Below are 20,633 nucleotides of genomic sequence, written 5' to 3' on the forward strand. Positions count from 1 at the left end.
GGAGTGGTGAGATCAGCCAGGCTGGAGCAGGAGCAGAGCCTACCAGGCTCCCTCAGGACCCACATGTCTGGCAGGACCCAGCTGAGCCTCCCCTCCCCCCCACTCTCCTGTGACTGTCTGAGACTGGCCCAGCCTCTGCACCAGTCCCAGGTGGCTCTTCCCCCAGGGAGGCAGGTGGGGCACTACAGGTCCCAGGCAGTGGAGACAGCTCAGAGCTGGAGCAGTGCTGGGGAGCGGGGCAGATCCCTGGGACGTGACTCCCGAGATCCCACCCAGTCCACCTACACCCATTGGCCCCATGTCCAGCAGCCCTGCCGAGCCCGCATGGTGGCCCCCAGCTGCTGGTAATGAGCCCCCTACAGCAGTGGCGTAGCCAGGTTCTAACATCAGGGGAGCGAACACATTAAAAAAAGGCACCACCCGACATATCAAATTACTAATTACATACTTTTAAATTCGTTATACATATTTATTTTGTACTTAAAATAAAAACACAAGACTGATCCAGCCACGGAAGGGTTTGCACAGCCAGCATTTTGCAGGAGAACTTTAGATTATACTTAGCTATACTTTTGATTCTAGAAAGTAAATGACAGAATACAGTAGTTTATAATTGTCACAGGATTAAAAAAAAATACAGGCCATTTTTTCCAGTTACTAATTTCATTTTAAAAATCAATCAATGAAATGTACTTTATTCATAATAGATTGTAATCCTAAAGTCACCAAAAAGGCATGACAAATACAAGTTTTATGAGAATTGGTGAGCAAAGATCTCATAGCTCTTCGGTGTTGGAGAAAGCAGTAATTTCCCTTAATGTAGCTTTATTCATGGATTTTTTTTAAGAACAGAAGACATCTCTCACACCAAACAGGAACTTTTCCACAGTTCATTGCAATTTGGAAGTGTGATTAATATACCTTGCCTTACAAATACCAAACACCATTACATATGCACAAAGGTCAATAATTCTCCCCCAACCACCACCCTATATACTGAGTTGTGCTTCTGCATATAGTATCTATTTGAGATGAATATTGAGCTCCCAGCTCTTCAGGAAGCAGTAAAGACTCAGCAGCCAAGCCACAGGTTGAATCCTATTGCAAACAGTATGGGTGACGCATGAGGCATTCTGAAGCAAGAGGAGATTACTGGAAAACTTTAAATAAGACACAGAAAGAATAAACTTTTCCTAGGTTTTGTTTCTGTCAGATTTATTGTATCATGTATAGTAAGTGTTTAATATAAAAATCAGGTAGTAGGGTTTACAATGTTATAACAAGAGATTGTGCTATTACCATTATCCAGTCAACTTGCACACTACTATTTTGAATTAGTGATAATTCAGAGAGAGAGAAAGAAGAAAGCTGAATTTAGAGAATAATTATTAACCAGACTCTTGGTTATTCACCAGCCACTTTGCTCCAGTCCATAGCACAAAGCACCTGGCAGAATCTGGCCAAGAGAATATTCACCTCAAATTGGCATCTGCTACACTCCCCGCCCCACACCATCCCCCCAGTCACCACTATTCAGGATATAGCTAAGTGAAAAGGTGGCATGGCTGAAAGATTTAGCAGGCAATTGAAAACTAGTATAGAGTACAGTAGCCCTGAGAACACTGCTTAATTCTGAGCACTGGGTCTGCAGCTAGTCAGCAGTGAGACGCAGGACACATAACTGGCACCTTAAAGCACCTTTACCCCGCTTTTCTTCACAAACTGCACTAAGCACAGTTTAGATACAGCCCTGTATCTGATCCACAGTATCTGTCACACTTCTGGGTCTCATGGAAATGAGTACACTTTATGTACAAAAGAGTGCACTACAGTATTTCTCTCTTAAAAAAAAGTCTTTAACATTCTATCTTAAATTTTTGCACAAAACCAGTGATGTCCATGAGAGTTCTGCACATAGATCAATGCCAGTGTATAGTAGCCTTCAACTTTTTTACAGCTTTCCAGTGTTTTATACTGAGACATTATCTCCCCTAGACCAGTTTCATAATTCTCTACAGATTTGTCACCAAGATCAAAGTCTGCAGTGAAAAGACAGCAAGGCCTGTGTGCTGGACTGCCCCAGGCGAGGGGCCAGACCCAGCTATGTGGATGGGTTACAGGGGTCTGTAATGGGCCCCTTCCCAGGGTGGCCTGGTGCCACGGCACCATTGGCACCACTGTAAACCTGGTACAGACCCCAAGCCCCCTCCCACAGCAAAATTCCCTTGGACCTTTTCTGGATGTCACCAAAAAAAATAAAAACCTGCTGCCCCGGTGCTACTTTATTGCTACAGGAGACTTGATGCAGTGAAAGAATTTCCTTACATTCCATCAAACTCTGCGTCACACATTTTGAGTATTTAAAAGAGTCTCTCATAACTATTTGTCTAGGTGAAGTCTCATAACAGTTCACTAATTTTAGGATTGCCTTTTGCTGCATTTATCTTGCCTGTGAATCCAGCCCTTACAGTCCCATGTTCACATGTCATTGCTTGTGTGTAGAAGCTGATTCACAAATATTCAGTAAGTGTATTATATGGTGTCATCTTACATCCTTCCCAAGGGCAAAAATCTTCTACAACAATGAAGGCTTAGGCTCATGACCAGTGGGTGTGGCAGATCCCGACAGTGCAATTATTTTTTCTTTTTCTTTATTTTGGTGAGTTTTGCACACAGATGCAGAAATGTGGACTTGCGCAGAACTTTTGGATGCGCAAGTCCACATTTCTGCATCTGTGTGCAAAACTCACCAAAATAAAAGCTGCACTGACAATGGAGAAGAAAAAATAATTGCACTGTCGGGATCTGCCACACCAGATTCTTATTGGTCAATCAGTGGTCTCTCTCCTAAACCAAGGTAGAATGGATTTCTTTAATGTAAGTAGTCACAACATATTGTTAAAGCTCATTTCATGCTCAATGCAGGAGCGTAGCTAGGAGTGTTCAGGGGAAACAGCTGCTTCCCCTCAGCACATTTTTCAAAAGCGGCGCCTACCAGGCCGGCACTGGGCTCCTGCAGGCAAGGGGGAGGGCGGGCAGCACAGCCCAACTCTGGAGGAGCCATTGGGTGGGTGGCGGGCGCGGCGGGAGGAGCGAAGGGGCCGGCTCCTCGGCCATCGCGCCCCACGCTCAGCGCGGCCCCAGCGTTGCTGCAGCCGCCTCCTGCAGCAGCTCAGGGCTTGGCAGCCGAGCGTTCTGCAGCTGGCAGGCAGATCTCCTCTCCCCGGCAGCTTCCTGCTTCCCTCGACCCGGGCAGCAGGAAGCTGCCAGGGAGAGGGGATCTGCCCGCCATCTGTGGAGCACTCAGCCGCCGAGCCCTGAGCCATCGCAGGAGGCAGCCGCGGCGACGTTGGGGCCGCGCTGAGCATGGGGCGCGATGGCCGAGGAGCCGGCCCCTTCGCTCCTCCAGCCGTGCCCACCCCAACTCCCCCCCCCCCCCCCTGGCTGAAGCTGCAGGACGGGGCGCAGGATCCTGGTTGCAAAGTCAGATCCAGTTGCAGGGCAGGGGAGTGAAGGGTCCCGGTTCTAGCTCTGGCTTCAGCCACAGTCACAGAGGGGAGGGCCCCAGTCCTGCCTTCAGCCCCAGCTTCAGCCACTGACATCTGAAGCAAACTACGTCACAGTGGTCTGGAATGAGTGAGTATAAATTATAGACTTAGTCGTAATACATATTTAAACATACAGATTTATTTGTACACTAAACGAACAACAGGGGTAAAGGCCGGGTTTTTTTATTCAGTCAATAAATCAACTTCCCAATTTGCATACCTCTCAGATATGCCAGAAGTCTAGTACTTCTTGGATGACTTTGCCATAGTCATGACTTGCTTCTGGGCAATCACAAAGCCGTAGAAGTCCTTGCAACTCATCCGGAAATTCATTTTGACAAGGATCAGAGGAGTAGCTGGGTTAGTCTGAATATGTAAAAAGCTACAGAGGGTCCTGTGGCATCTTTAAGACTAACAGAAGTATTGGCGCATAAGCTTTCGTGGGTGAATGCCCACTTCATCAGACGCATGCATTCACCCACGAAAGCTTATGCTCCAATACTTCTGTTAGTCTTAAAGGTGCCACAGGACCCTCTGTTGATTTTGACAAGGGTTTCACTCCACACCAAGTCTATGCTGCTTCGATTCTGGACATCAGTCCACACACCTTTCATGATTGAAAATACACGCTCTGAGTATGAATTGCTTACGGGTATACTGAGCACGTATGACACCAGCTTTGCCATGTTCACGAATTCAGTTCTACTGTCCTTGTTTCTCAGCATTTGAGACCAGAGTTCCCCAACTGAATAGTTTCCAGGCTCATACTTGGAGTTGCTGTCTTTTATGATCCAGTACTCATCATAGAGCTGATCAAGATTCACTGTTTTCTGAAGGTTTACAGCTGTCACGGCTGCAGCCAGATCGTTGAATTCGAATACCCTATTAACTTTGATGTTCAAGAACTGGGTATTGAACAAGTAGCCAGTTGTTGAAAAATCAAACCATTTCTCCAAATATAGGATCGACACATTGTAAAATTTCATGAAGTCTTTCTGGAGACATGCAGCAGTGACAGGCAGCATCTCAGTTAATGCACTTTCAACTTTAGAGCCAAAGAATATGTCATTTTTCCATTGCTGAAGTTTAATTCTCAGAGTATTCATTATGGCATACACTTCACATGCTGTCATACTCTCATTTTCCAAACAGAGCACAGTATCATTGAAGATTTCAGGACATTCTGGAGGAAAAACAGATGAATCTCAACTTTGCTAGGCCCCTCATCTTGTTCACCGTTTTCCGTGTCCGAGAACAGCATCCATAGAAATTTTGAGCACTTGCCCAGAGAAACAAAGTAGCACTTAACAGCCGGCCACATATTTACAAGCCTGTTTACAGCTGGGAAAAAGATGAGGTGAGCGGTGCCGACAGCAGCTTGCGGTCCTTCTCCACCAGACGGTCCCGATATCAGGACAAAGTGCGTCCCGACCGATGTAAGGTCGGGACGCGGGACAAGTCCCCTAAAATCGGGACTGTCCCACTAATATTGGGACGTCTGGTCACCCTAGGGTGAAATCCCTCATTTTCCCTCACTGTTTCTTTTTCTACCTCAGGTATTAACCTTTAATAATGTAACTTATTTTATTTAGGCTCTCCTTGAATAGTTATCACTATTAGTCCATAAATAACTTTACTCTTGTGTTTGTATCTTCCACATTTATTCTGCAGCAATGCTTCTTTTACCTAAGCTACAGATCCCTGTAGCGCCCAAAAATACTCTGGGGTTTGCTCATCAAGTGGGTTACTACCAGTACAATTGTGATGTAAGAGTGGGGATAGGGACATTCTAAATCTGGGACAAATAAGGGCGTCAGCTTGAAAGTGCTGTTTGACTCATTCCATCGAGCACAGTAGCAGTACATTGATAGAATTACACAACCACCCCCCCTCCAGAAGAGTAACCCTAATAAATGAGCGTACCCCAAAGTATTGTGCAAAGCTGGTCACAAATTGTTGAACAAACACAGGCAGCATGTGACCCTAATCACATGTTAATTGTTGAGTAGTTGCTGTGGAGTAGGGAAACTGAGGCACAGACCTGCACAAGCTTTCTTTTTCTTACCAAGCTCCTTTAGCAAGGGGTCACTCTCTCTCTCATAGAATATTTGTTAACCTTCTGTTAAGAATCTTGCTTAGAATACCTGTAGAACTGTGCAATAAGGAGTTAAGAGTTGTGCCTTAAAAATAAAGGTTTTACAGCAATACTGTTAGTAGTGGAAAAGGGGTGCTTTACAACAGCTTTATACACAAGCAGTACATTAGTAGAATTATCAGGGGGAAAAAACCCAAACAATGAGCATACCCCAAGTAATGGGCAAATCTGGTAAAAGTACACAAATACTAATGGTCTTCCTGGCTGACTGCATGAATAATCAAGAATCTTTACAATAACTGTATAGTCATTTCTTAAATGGTTTGCATGCCTGTAATCATGGCGATTTATTTACTGCTCCCCATTTCTCTATTGTTTATCTGTGTGGTCTCTGTCTGGTTATTTGTTAACGGGATTGATTCATCAAATATTATTGAAACTGTGCCTTTTCTTTCATCATGTGTTGTAGATTATTGATGCATATTTGAGATGTGTGGTGGAGAAAGTAGATGGAAAGGTAGGCTACGTACTGTGATGGTACATGAAAGTATACATTGATTCAATAAGTAAACAATCACGTGAATATGTGGCACAACGTATTTAAGTCCAAATACCCTGGAAATATCAACATAAACCTGAAATAGCAACATTTCAGTGTATTTACTGCTGCCAAACATTTACTGAAATGTATTTGGAGGTGCATATTGGACATACAATACTTGACTAACTGAGGGCCACAGTTAGTGGCTGTACAGTTCAGTGTGTCCATTAAACACAAGTATGCGAACAGCTTAGTCCGTTTTTACATTAAGTAAGACAGAGCACATTGATTACAAATCTTTTTGTTTTTACAGGACTCTCTTGCATATCTGATTTGTAACACTAACTATCCCTTGCATGTCTGTCTATATTAAATTCATTATGTTCTTGATGTGCCAGAATTATTAATGCATTACTAACTTTGTTGACTGTCAACAGGTACAAGCCATCTCATCAGTAGTTTCCACTGTCATTCTCTCAGGCAGAGCTCCACAAATGAAAGTGTGCTAACACACTTTCATACATAGCATGAGCAAAGCACAATTTCATTCAGTGAGTTAAACACAGTGTGAAACAGCAAATACAACTCTATGTTCGATGTGGAGGAGTACTCTAATAGTAATACATGTAATGAAATTGGGAATTACAGTATAATGTACATTTCATGGTTTGCTTCACTGGAAACTATAATTGCATTTCTATTTTTTTTTTAATAAATACAGAGTGAATTACTTCAAAATGATATATTATTACTTCCTTACCACACACCGGGTCATTGGGTTCTTGCGGTAAGATGTTTTGTATTGTACTTCTGGATTATGGGCAATAAATGTGGTATTAAATAAGCGATTTGTAACACAACTATAGTAGCAGTGATATAATTTCCCGTGTTGCGGGTTTTCAGTGAGTTCAGTGCATGCAAAGGAAAGTGGAATGTGAATGTTAAAAATAAAATGCTACTGTCAAGTTACGTTGTTAATGTAACTTGGAAGAATACACTCTGTAATGAATTGATCAATGATTTCACAATATGCTTTTCTCTTGTGTATTACTGAGACATTACAAACGAGAATATGTTAATTGCATAATGATTTTTGATAAATCAGTATAAAATTTTTGAAATAATCACATTACCAATATAATTTGTGAATATATTTACACTTACAGATAGCCTTAATGAAAAAAAGGAATTGTTAATAATTGACCCCTTGTGTGATGAGATGAGATGAGATATGAAAGAACATGTCTGAGGAATTGGAGGTGATTTATTAGATACTTACTTTTACAGTGGACATGAATGTTCCATTGACATTTTTTTTAAAGGGAATGTAACAATAGTGAGACTAATATCTTCCTGTCAGCTACAAATAAATATTGAAACAGCATATACTTGTACTGAATATGCCTAGTAACGGACTTTGAGTGAACTTGTGTGATTGGACTCTGGGAAACGACTTCCCAGAATGTGGACACGAAACAGTAGCATGTTGCATGATTGAGAATCTGTTATCAAAATGGGGCACAGCAAATCAGGTGATACATTGTGTATAAGTGAGACAATAATATGAAAGCAAGTGTGTATATATATGTGAGCAATAAGTCATTTCAATCATTAATTAAAAAGAGATAGAATGGATTTGTATCCATGTCCAGAAAGCGGAGGTGGGCTGGGGGGAGTGGGGGGGAGTTCATTTATGCAGTCCTCTAATGTACTCTCTAAAAATTTCAGAAACTTCATCAAACGATTAACTAGCAAATCCTCATCTGATTGGAAGAGTAAAATTGTTCAGCACCCAGACAAAGTGATGGTCACAACTGCAGACCACTCATCTTAAAGGTATTGAATACCACATTGCCATTATCATTTGTTATGTATGTGTAATTATCCAGGGTGAAAGTAAATGCCAGAGATTACCAGTGGGCACTACACCGGCGTCCTTGCCAAGGTGTGTGGGATGGGCTTGTGGCCCCCAGAAGGGACGAGGTCTCTGGCAGAAGGTGCAGGGCTGGGGGGGCCAGATTCCACCAGCCAACCCTTCCTGACAGCTGCTGCTGCAGTGGCCAGGAGCACCAGGCCCTTGTAAATTGCAGGAACCCAGGGCCCCTTTTGCTCCCCCACTGTCGGCAGCCCTGCCAGGAGCATCCAACAGCATTGCCGGACCCTATGGCAGGGCCGCTGATGTGGGGGAGGGAGGAGCTAAAGGGGGCAGCGACGTTAAAACATAAAGCACTGCCACAGCGGAAGTGTAACGTCAGCTGTGTACGGGCCGGTACCCGTGGCCGGTTCTTACCGGTATGCTGAACCGGCCCACTTTCACCTCTGGTAATTATGATGTTTATTCTAAATATCAGTGTTGTTAGTTTGCAGAAACATATTTGCAGCACAAAGACATCAGTATGGTAGAAACAACACAAGAGGTTAATACTGCATTTAGAAGACATATAGCAATTCTTCTAATGAAGGAGGCAGGTAATTACTTTCTACCAGGTACTGTGGACTCATTAGGCACATGTGAAGATAACATGAAGAGTGGAATTATGTCACATAACTGTCTGCTATCTTTATACCCCTAAAGTGGGATATCTCAGAGGTTTGGTTCTGTAATGGTGACTATGAATCAATAATATCTTTAAGTACACAAACATTTGAATGGGGGTGAATGATTGCTATTGATTGACCAGTTAAATGAAATTGGCATTTTTTAGATACAGGTGCAGTAAAGTAAAAATTTGAGAAAATATGACTCACAAAAAGGAAAAAGATATGTTCAAACCATTGACTGGATTAAAATATTGACATTAATTAATAAATCAAGATTTGCATTTTCAGTGTTGGTTGTAACGTATTCATCATTTCATAATGCTATATTTCTTTTTAAGAAAGCGTGGAGGACTATTGCATATACTGCAACCTTGTCAACTGTAAAAAGGAAAGTGAGGATAGCACGATGGTAAGAAACATAGAATTGTATGAGAAATAAATGCCATAAACTGCCTAAGGATCATGATTCTTGTAAAAATTCCACATCAGTAAACATTTTCTTCATGCTGATAGGCATACATATGTTAGGTAATGCTGACATGTGGAAGGAATAGCATGAGTGAATGCAAAGTATGTGTAACATTATAACTTCTGTGATTTCATTTCTTAATTGTTACTTATCAAAGGTCCAGTGTGATTCTTGCAAGAGGTGGGCACATATGCCCTGCATTACAGAAGGAACCAATCAAGAAAACCTGACAGATGAGAAGAAAGAGTACAATTGCAAAAAATGTGCATAGTGCACTCCTTTACAAAAAAAATTGTTTAAATGCTTCTTGTTCAAAACATAATGCAACCAAAAGACTTTTTAATGTATATACCAGATTATTATAATAAATGGTTTTTTATTTGAAAAAATTATTCTCTGTATTTGTGTCCACGTGTATAATGCAAATTATAAAAGTAAATTAAAAAAATGAAAGTGGTATCACCTTGGGCTCAGGAGCAGGCTCCATACCCCCAAACCTTACCTCCCTTTTCACATATTCACACACAAAAAAGTGAAACAGCGCGCCTCAATCATCCAATAGATCAATTTGTCACATTACCCAGGAGGAAGCAGATCGTGAGTGTTTTTGACCACATACCCCATCCCTCCTGATTTGCAACCCAATGGACCAGGCGGTAGCAAGTCCTGAGCAGTAGTCCAGATGGTCAAGTTGCGTGACGGAAACTGCACCTAGTTGCAAAACAGGAGGGTTGCTATATGTGTTGTCATAGCTGTAGCGGGTACCGCACGCACCACCAGCCGCGTGCCCACGCCTCGCGGGGATTTCGGCGCCTCCCCAACACTGGAGCAATTAACCCACCGCCAGGACACCATGGGCCGCTTCTCGCCCGCCCGGCATCTGAACCTCAGCAGCGGCTGCTGGCCCCCAGCCCACAGGCCACCGGCTTCGACTCTCCCACGCAGGGGCGGCTTTAGGCCTATTCCCTGGAATCGGGCCCCGCGCACTCACCCCGACGGCCCCGCTCCTCTGGCCAGAACTCTGGCCGGAGCGTGGCAGCACCATGGCCCCGCGACCCCGGCCAGAGCGCGGCTGCCTCATGGCCCCATGACCCTGGCCGGAGTGTGGCAAGCCCCTTGGCCCCGCTCTTCTGGCTGGAGCTCTGGCTGGAGCGCGGCAAGCCCCACGGCCCCGGCTGGAGCTCTGGCCAGACTGCGGCAGCCCCACGACCCCAGCCGGAGCACAACAGCCCCGCTCTCCCGGCTGGAGCTCCAGCCGGAGCGCAGTAGCCCCACGGCCCTGCAACCCCCAACTGGCAATCCGAAGTGCCGCCCCAGGAATCAGGCCCCGCACTTGCTAAAGCCGCCCTGCTCCAAACGGCCAGGAGCTCACCATCTGGGCTCTAGCTTTTAAGTCAAACCTTACAGGGCGAAGGGTTCCCACATCCCTAACAGGGTGCTTGGTGCCTGGAGCCCTGGGCTTGAGACACTCACATATTCAAGAGCTGTACTGTTGGACACATGGTAACTACAAGCATCAGGCTTTATAGCCACAAGCACTAAAAGGTGCTATCCTTGTAAATAACTTCTAAACAAATATATATATTTTAAAGAGGGGAGTATTTAGATGAAGATACACAAAAAACCTGATTACATGGAGCATGGGGCCTAAAGGCTTTGTTGGCATAAATTTAGGACAGCTGCATCATTCACTTGTCTTCAGCTCTTGGGTAGGGCATGTAACATCCCAAATTCAGTCCAATAACGTCCTTTCATCACACCATCATCTATTCTAATTTCTCAATAACAGGGTCACAACCTCAATGCAAGCTGCACCTGGATGTTGCCCAAGATCTTCCCCACCTAAAAGGGCTTCAGCCTACTTGGTAATTGGCTTCCTCTAGGACTAGGGAAGCTCACTCCATCCCTTTTTATTGCTGTTCTGCCCTGCCTCCACTGCACCTTTTATATTCTCACCTGCACTATGCTCTCAACTTTGGAAAAGTGCTATTTAGAGTGGAGCTGGTTGCCAGGACCCACTGCTCACAGCTCCCTGCCAGCTACTTTGCCTTCTTCAAATGAAGTTTCTGCAGACATAAGGAAAGAGGTACAAGGAAATGCATCAAGGCTCCCTTCACTTCTTATCTTGCAACTCTTTTAATCATTTGGCATACTCATTACTCCTTATTCAGAAGCATTTATTTGCTATTAAATTTTTACAATATACTAATTAGAAATGTGTGACCACAAAAGGTACAGGGTTGGAGTCAGGACAAGAAATGAGCTGGTTTGGGGATCAAGGGAAAAGAAAGATTGAAATACCTGTTCTATGAATGCACTGTTTAAAATAGCTTCTTTAATTTACAAAGATGTACTTCTACACAAACGAGTTGGATATATAATGATTTAAGAAATTAAAGGGGCACTGTTAATTTGAAAACTCATTAATTTTAAAGACATTTAAAAAGTTCAAATGCCACACCTGCTCTTAAATCTTCCTGCCAATTTTCTAGGATGGCAATCAGATTTTCCTATCTTCTAAAATATTCTTCTCCTCTATTGCTATATGAAGAGACCCACATGAACAAAACTAGGAACGGACTATACAGAGAAAATGACTATACAAAGTGCTGTCAAATGTACAGGTAAACAAATTGAAAAAGTTAATATTTTTCTCTAATCCTGTCAAATTATACTAATTCAAGAAGTTGTGTGTCACACTAGTGGATTAAAAAGACAGAAACAATTACTTTTTATCTTCATGGCATTTTTAATTTTTTAAAATAAGTGAGAAGTAAGTCTAAATGGAAAGGATTGAGAATTGGTGTCTGATCTTATAGGAGCCATTTTTTCTCCATCTGAGAGAAGCAGATCTTGAGGCACTGATTTTTAAAACAATACTGTACTACTAGTAGTCTACCAAAAATATCTGTTTACTATAAGTAAGAATTTCCTGTTGCTTTTTAGTTATTTTTTTTTATTCTGCTGCTTCATTTACCCATTCTTGTAATCCAGACAGCATTCCAAATCCACATTTGTTACTAACTTTTCCCCTCTCTATAAAGTTCCATCTTAATTGCTAAATTTAAATTACAAAACCTAAATCAACACTATGTCACCTTGCTCTAAATCCAATGACCTATTAAAAAGACTGTAAATGCTGAAATTTTACTTTATTTTTAGCTAGCCCAATACAACATCTACAACCTTGAGCTCGTTTGATTTTTTTTTTGTTAGCAATTGCAAATGGAGAACATTCTTTTAGTCTCATAATAAATCATGATGAACTGGTTTTAACAACTTTTTCCATTCAAGGAGGTCAGACAGTCATGTGGTTCAGTATTATTTTATAGTTCACATCAGGAACAACCCTGTAATTGTAATAGGACTTTACAGACTTATTTGGACTTTTTAATGAAATTTCAACCTCCTTTTAAGTGTACAATACAGCACAGGTTTGTACTCAGAGCAAGCAAGAAAATTTTGAAGAATCTTTTGGTTTTTCAACATAACATTTGTGTTAAATATAAACATGAATGTAGAATAATGCCGATACTGATGACATTTTTTATGTAGGTAGTGTTCAAGATAATCCAGTACTGTAATGCTATTTTAACATGCATCATACCATTTGTTAATTTATTGAAAAAGCCATACTATGGTGATGGATAATATACAAAATTCTAAGACAGAAAAAGTCTGAAAAACAGATTAACACATTTAGAAATACAGAGAAATTCTGCATTCTGAATATCTACATAAGAGAGAGACAGAATGACTTGTTTTCATGTAAATTATGCCTTTTTAACTTCCGAGCTTCACTTCTTTCAGCATTGACTTACATTCTTGTTTATAATATTTTAAGAACTTTCACACAATGATTTAATACACCAGAAATACCATTTGTAATATACAGTTTATTAAAATATCTAGTCTCATTTAAATTAAAAGGTAGCTCAAACCAAATTATAATAGGTTCTTCAAAACAACCAAGAATTCACCATTTTGAGTCTACCTTTTTAGTAGAACACTGGGATGTAAAGGAGAAGTCCTACTCTCAGACACACGCGCGCTTGCTACCAATAGCTCTCACATTAATTAAATGTAGAGCCTGAACGATTACTTTTGATAATGCATGCTAGCAGCAAAAAAAAAAAAAAAGAAAGATCTTTCCAACATTCCACAATTCATATAGTTTAAAATGGTAAAATATCACAGAAAAAAATTATAAATTTATGATTTCAAACATATTCAGCATAAATACAACATTTACAGTGCAATCTATACATTACTGATCTTCCATCATGGAGGAGATCAAAGTTTCAGACCAAAAGTCATACAGTATTGAAGAAAGCAAGTTACTGCTTCATTGCAGGAAGATGTTTCAGTCTGGAAAAAAAGTCCATATTTAACAGTTATACACAACAACACCAGGAACATTTAATCACTTTAACAAGAATGAAAAGGTTTCTCAAACCCTCAATCTGAATTTAACCATAATGAGTTTTTGCCCTTTTAATAAAACAAAATTGGCAAATCTTCAGACAAGACAGGTCTGGCTGCAAATTTTGAGCTATCTGTTTGGAAGCCCCTTAAAAAGTACCCTTTAAAAAAAAAAAAAAAAAAAAAAAAAGAGAGAAAATGTTACACAGAAACAAAGCTTAATTTTTAGAAATAAATTTTTAAATTGCGCTCATCAGGTTTTTGTTTGCTTGTTTTTTAATGAACCAAGGACGGATGGGAATAGTCCTTTGGAATGCCTAGTTTTCCTATTTGTATTCCCTTGTCCCACTAAGGTCCTATGCCACAATGAGTTTCCTACACCAAGAAAGACAATGTTGTTACTCTGCAGAACATGTTGAGGCCACTCCTTCAATCATCCAGAGGGGTTAACTGGAGTGTGATGCAGTGATTCCTCCACCCAGAGCATGCTTGGAGCTGAAGTTACTTATGTTTAATTTGGTTGGTTTTTTTTAGAAGTGTATGGAACATACTTTGAAAACAAAATAAAGTCACAGTGTTCTCTTCTACTGTTCATGGGCTTAATACTGGTTTGTTCAAGTCCATGGTTTATAAAATATTTAACAGCACACTGTCTAAAATTAGACCTACCACCTTCACTTCAGTTTGCTGAACAAATGCGCACTTGATTCAAACAGTTTCTCATTGTCTACTCAGTTCTGCCTGCCTGCTCCATATTTGTGAGCCAGCAGGGTACTGACTTACAGTAACCTTGTATTCAAGCACAGAATGCTCTTACACGTCAATAACTTGCCATCTCACAAGAACAGAACCAGCAAGCAGTGAACAGTGTGATATTGACAAGCCCTGACTGAACCAAAATAAGCCCAACAACCTGGATCTGCTGGAGCTGGGTCATTCAGCTATGAAGAATTTTAGCCAGATTACAGCATTTATTTTGGATACTAAAAATCTATCAAGCAATACCCCATAGTTATCAGGGGAGGGATAAATTTTGTTAACCTTAACTATGTCTTCTGAACAAATGTAGTAGCAAAACTTCTCACCATTTGCATTTCTCTTATCTACTCAGTATTTATTCCCATTTATAGTAATTTACGACGACACCAAGATCTCACCCAAATTAACTTTCATTATCTAGTCCTTGCAGAGTTAGCTGCTCAACGGTCTTTTCCCTGGAGCACTTTATCTTAAAACTAGTTCTTATCTGGCACATCTAGATCCAAAAGCCTAGGATAAATTATCTTTTCTGACTTGATTAGCAACATAAACTGTATTCTAGGCACAAACATATTGTACCAGATCCTGGTTGGTTTGAATTGGCGTAATTTAAATTGGCGTTTAAATTGGTTTAAATTGGCATAATTCTCCTGACTTCAGCAGAACTACACCAAGTTACACTAGCAAGAATCTGACTCATTATTGCTGCCAGATTTACAAAGATTTCAGTAAATTATCTATTTACCTTCTTAGAAGTTCCTGGGATGACAAACCTGTGATCTCCTCTATGTCACTAAGGCTGTCACTGCTATCAGCAGTCTCTGAGCTACTGTTTTTCTCTGATTTTTTATTCTTGTGTTTGCCTTTGTGCCTGTGCTTCTTATGTTTCTTTTTCTGTTAAAAAAAGAAATAGTTGAGTTTGCTATTTGTGTATTTTTAAGTTTTACAAAGAGAGTTGGTCAAATTAAAACAGAAGGTCACCAAAAAAGAGCAACTGGGATTACAGGAAACATATTTCAGTGTAAATTTCAAAGTTAACTGGAGCAGAGCAGTAACAACAGTACTTGCACATCTTCAGTTGTGTACACTTTAAATAATACAAGCCAAGGTCTTTAGGAGGCGAGGACCAAATAAATTAAATTAACATATATTTAGAAACTTCATTATTATATTGTATCAAGGTTTTCTACAGCTTTATGCAGTATCTAAGCAAACTATGCGTATGGTCCCTAAGCACAAAGAAGCAGTACCCTGTTCAGCCAATGTATCTTCTGTTCTAAGCTAGAAGTGCTAAGGGAGTCTAAGGGAGGGTGTCCACACAGCCCAACTCTATTTCTGTTTTCCATAATCTAGCATAGATCATGGTAGTTTTCACTTGGCTGAGGAAATCAGTCCAAAGAAAGGAAGAAAGAACCAATTTATTTAAGCTGGTCACCTTTTCCTTTTTGTGTTTGTGCTCTCTCTTAGCCTTGTGTTTTTCTTTGTTCTTTTTAGGTTTCTCTTTCTGATTGGCTTCAAGAGAACTTGCTAGTGGTACTGGCTCATGTTTCTGAATAGTCTCTAAAGCAAAAATCAAATATAGAGAAATAAAAGCATTACCATATAAAAGACAAACACAATATTAAACTACACAAAAATTTAAATTCCCTAATATTTGGGCTGAGATTTCCAAAGCTACATAAGGGATTTGGGACTCCCAATTCCAATTCATTTTAACTTCTCTACTCTATAGAAACACCTTTGTACTCAGATATTAAAAAAAAAAAACATCATGCCAACCTTGGCCCCGATTTTGCATCAGGATCGGTTAGCATTGACTCGAGTCTGTGCAGGGCCCCCATGAAATCAGTGGGAATCTTCACAGGCACAAAAGTCTGTGCTAGTGGATCCCAATGTAGGATCAAAGTTTTTGACAATATCACTTTAATGTACACAGGTGTATGTGGGGCTGGAGGGAAGAATGAAGGACCCCAGTGCTCTGATAGTTTCCAAGAAAGGGACCTGGATCTGAATTGAAATTATATGACATAAGAACACATAGAATATCTTTAATCTGTGCGCAAAATTTCCACAGATGAAGTAACAACGCCTTGCTATTCACGCTAAATCTGTTGAACGTCGTTAATTAAACAGGATTAAAACAACAACAAAAATCCTGTCTGTTCAAGATTCAACAGGTAATAGCAGCAGCATACGTTCTCCTACTCAAAGATCTGTAAGGTCTGATTCTGGGTAGAGAAAAGACAGTAACTACACAGGAGTTCTGAATTTTAGTGACTTGAACACAAACTTACAGCCACATTTTGTGTGTGTGTGTGTGTGTGTGTGCGCGCGTGTGTGTGTGACCCATAATATCTCTGTACCAAAAATACCTTCTACTTGCATGGGGACAGCTGCTTAACAACTCTAGGCTTTAAGCCGGTGTAACATTCACTTGCATATCGATCTCTGTATAGTACCTAATTGCAGATCAAATACCAGTCAATAAATTTCCCTCTGAAATACAAACAGTATAAAAAAAATGAAATTATCCTCATCTACATTACTGTAGCACCTAGGAACCCTAGTCCTAAGACCAGGACCTCATTGTGCTAGGCACTGTACAAACACAGAACAAAAAGATGGTCCCTGCCCTGAGGGGCTTACAATCTAAATATAAGTAGAGCCTTGTGCAGGGACATGCTGGCCGCCGTTTCCCGCAGCTCCCATTGGCTGGGAACGGCGAACCACGGCCACTGGGAGCTGTGGGGGGCCGTACCCGCCGACGGTCAATATAAACTAAATGCCTCGCATCCCGCCAGCTGATTACCCTGATAGGCCGAAGGTTGCCGACCCCTGGTATGTCGGGTCTCAAAGGTGGGGAAGCATCTGTCTGCAGCTCATAGCCTCTGAGGCTGCTTCCCCGCCTTCCAGATCCTCACTATGAGGCTATGAGCTGCAGACAGCTGTTTCTGATCTATCACCTCCCCTTTCTCTGTATACTGAAGAGAGGGAATATAGGATCTGGAAGGTGGGGAAGCAGCCTATATCCCTTTCCCCCACGTATACAGAGAAAAAGGAGGTATTAGATCAAGACAGGCAGCAAAATTTACCATGTTCCTATCGCTACGGTTTAAGCATCCAAGCTATTTAGGAAACCTCTCCCAACTTCATATTGCTATGTCAGGTCAGTAAATGCGGAGTGCGGGCGGGGGGAGGAGTATAGGCTCTGGAAGGTGGAGAAGCAGCTTCGTAGGCTATGAGCTGCAGACAGCTGCTTCCCCACCTTTGAGATCCTATATTTAGAGCCCTGCGTGGATACAAAATTTGTAGCCACATCCAGGAGTGCTGGAACAATTTTTATAGTGGCGGGTACTGAGAGACATTGATCCAAACTGTAAACCCTGTATATAATGGAAACCACTTCAAGCCAGGGGATGCGACAGCACCTATGTCTGCATCTGATCCACGATCTGCAAAAATGGTCTGCAGATATCGGCATCCGATATCCACGGATATAAAGCAGATATCCACAGATTTGCAGGGCTCTAACTATAAAAGACAAGAGACAACAGATGAAGGGAGAGAGACCGGGGACTACCAGGAAGTAATAAGACAATATTGGTTAGCATGATAGGCAGTGGTCTCAGCACACCTGACATCATGACAAAGGAGAGTTTTGAGAAGGGGATTTGAAGGTAGATAATGAAGTAACTTTGAAGATGTTTATGGGGAGCATAAATAAAATAACTGCATAAAATATACATTTTCAGTGTACAAAATTTAAAGTCTTCAGTACTTACTAGAAAAGAAAACTGGAGGCAACCTCGGTCCAAATTCTTCTTCCTTATCCTCCTTCAAAAGAGGTGGCACAAGGTCAGGCTCTTTTGTAACAGCCATGCATTCTAGAAAAACAAACATATAGGTTAACTTAAAAGGAAAAAGTACTTCCCATACCCAAGACAGCTGAGAAAATATTCCATTAAAAATGAAATATCAAATAAATAGACAATTTAATGAATTTTGCACCCTTGTTTAGATTTTGCACTTACTAGTTTTTCAAAGAAGCAGAAGGTGATTCTCACCCTTATTTCTTATTGAAGGGATCCTCAGAAGGCCCCAATAACTACACAAATTCTTTAAAAAGGACTTCAGTTACATAAATATATGATTTCTTAAGCTTTCTTTTTTGTACACAACCTTCTTAACTTTTTAAAAATCTGTATCAACAAAGAGAAGTTGATGCCTTTTCCTTTTGCACCTTCCTGTGCATTTCAAAGATTGGTTGCACTGGCTGGGATCACCAAATATTTGATCACAGTGCTACTGATTTTTAAATTAAAATGGCAGGCAACACAAGTATAAATATTAACAAAAGAATCTATAACTTAAGGGCAAAAAACAGATTCACCCCTGCAAATTTTTCAAGAATTATGCAAAATTCCAGTGTTGAAGATATAATAGCCTAAAAGGTGATTTTAGACCTAGCAGTTTGAAAAGTTTCCATATTAAAAAGTATATATAAATTGGTATTTTTACTATGAAATAAGGCTACTTTACATTTGAATGGGGGGGTATTAGCTTATTTTTATTTAGGAATTTATTACTCCATCTGCCATTTGCACTAATTAGATTAACTGGCACTAATTACTGGGAGATCCACTGCATATTGCCTTCTTTTCTAGTTGGTAAGTATGCAAACAAAAGCCAATTTAAAAATTAAAGATACATCATCCCTAAATGTCAAAATAAATGTTATTTTGCTTACTAATATTTCCTAGTAAACTATTAATTTCTAGTATGAGAACTCCCTATAATACTCTGCTATTAAATCTTGCTAAATAACAGAAGACTACTTTTTCCCTCCAGTCCCGTGAATTTATTTGCTTTGTAGACCGATAATGAAAACTGATGAGATACAGCTATATTACTGTACTATTTAAAAATCCATTTCAATATTATATTAAATGAGAATATCAAAATATAGAAAGGAAATTCCTTTTTCAAATAAATGCAAATTCTACCTATTTCCAGTCTGGTCAAAATTTCATTCAATATATATACTTTATCATATATCATACACCTTATTACAGGTGTATAAAATCACCCAATTTGGGGGCTTTCTTTACAGAGTAATATAGGATTTGTCCTCATCCCTCACTCTGTTTAGCAAACAAATGCATCTGACAGTGTATCTGTAAAAACTGTCATTGGCCTATGGCTATGTAGATAATATTTAAATAGAGAGCACTTAATTCAGCATTCCATTACTCCAGTTTTACACTGATGTTACTCCATTGAGAACAGTGTAGTTACACCAGTGTAAAACTGGTGTAAAGCATTTTTCTACTAGGCTCATAATATTTTAATTTATTATAAAATTGCTAGAACTTCATGAAACTGAACAAACTGTTTACTATTACCTTGTACATCAGCTAAGGAGGTATCTGGTAGATTAGCAGGCTTTGTACTTTCTGAGTTTGGCATAGCAGAAGGTGTCTGATGCGTCTCTTCATCGCTATCTTCCTCAGATGAGGATGATTTTTCATCTGAGGAACTGGCAAAGATAGCTTTAAATAAGTCCATAGATGGTCTGCTTTCTTCTTCTTTTTTCTGATCTGTGCTTTCATTAACTGCCTGCATAACAGTGCCCATAAGGGAAAAAAATTAAACACTGACAGAGGAAAGAAGTGTCTCTCCATTAAGATAAAATATTGTGACACTTTTAATGGTATTTTCATTTTAAAATTAGCAAATTTTACAGTAAATCTGAAGTCTATAAACTTGACAACTGTTGATGCACAGTAGTAGAGCTCAGATACTGATAAATTAAGTCACTTTCCAATACAGGACACTGCATCCTGTGCCTTTTTCATGCAGGTCAGAACAGCTCACTTGAAAGAATATAAAATATTAACACTTTTTATTTTTAAGTCAATAGACTCTAGATACTTTTTCTTTAACTTAAGTTCACAACAAGCAAATCTATTATCTTCCTCGGAATAATATGTATCTGTCCCTGTACAAAGCAGAGAAAAGTGGACTTTGGGCAGGAAAAATCAGTGGGTGTAATAGATGGAATTAAATCTCCCATCTGCTGGAAGGCATCACAGCCTCTACAACCATAATCCCAGACTATACTTGCAATCCTTGTGTCCTGTATGTATGAGCTATAACCATACAATTCCTGTAAGCACAGATCTCATGTTTCCCTTTGCGCACCATTCTAAACAGTGCAGAACACTTTAGGGATTACAAAGACTGTAGGGTGATTCCGTC

At 40.3% G+C, this 20,633-nt stretch overlaps 1 protein-coding gene across 1 annotated transcript in view; it reads right to left on the reverse strand.

Annotated features, from left to right (window-relative positions):
- Positions 1 to 13,070: 13,070 nt before the first annotated feature.
- Positions 13,071 to 20,633, reverse strand: part of GPATCH1 (G-patch domain containing 1) — a 35,094-nt gene continuing 27,531 nt past the window's right edge. Inside the window, exons 16-20 of the mRNA XM_054049098.1 lie at positions 19,778 to 19,991; positions 18,158 to 18,259; positions 15,811 to 15,935; positions 15,121 to 15,269; positions 13,071 to 13,562 (exon numbers count right to left, since the gene is read on the reverse strand). Coding sequence (XP_053905073.1) covers positions 13,532 to 13,562; positions 15,121 to 15,269; positions 15,811 to 15,935; positions 18,158 to 18,259; positions 19,778 to 19,991 — 621 coding nt within the window. The 3' untranslated portion in view covers positions 13,071 to 13,531. The remainder of the gene's footprint in view (positions 13,563 to 15,120; positions 15,270 to 15,810; positions 15,936 to 18,157; positions 18,260 to 19,777; positions 19,992 to 20,633) is intronic.

This window comes from Malaclemys terrapin, chromosome 14 (assembly GCF_027887155.1).
Source record: "Malaclemys terrapin pileata isolate rMalTer1 chromosome 14, rMalTer1.hap1, whole genome shotgun sequence".
In the NCBI taxonomy this organism is placed as follows: Eukaryota; Metazoa; Chordata; order Testudines; family Emydidae; genus Malaclemys; species Malaclemys terrapin.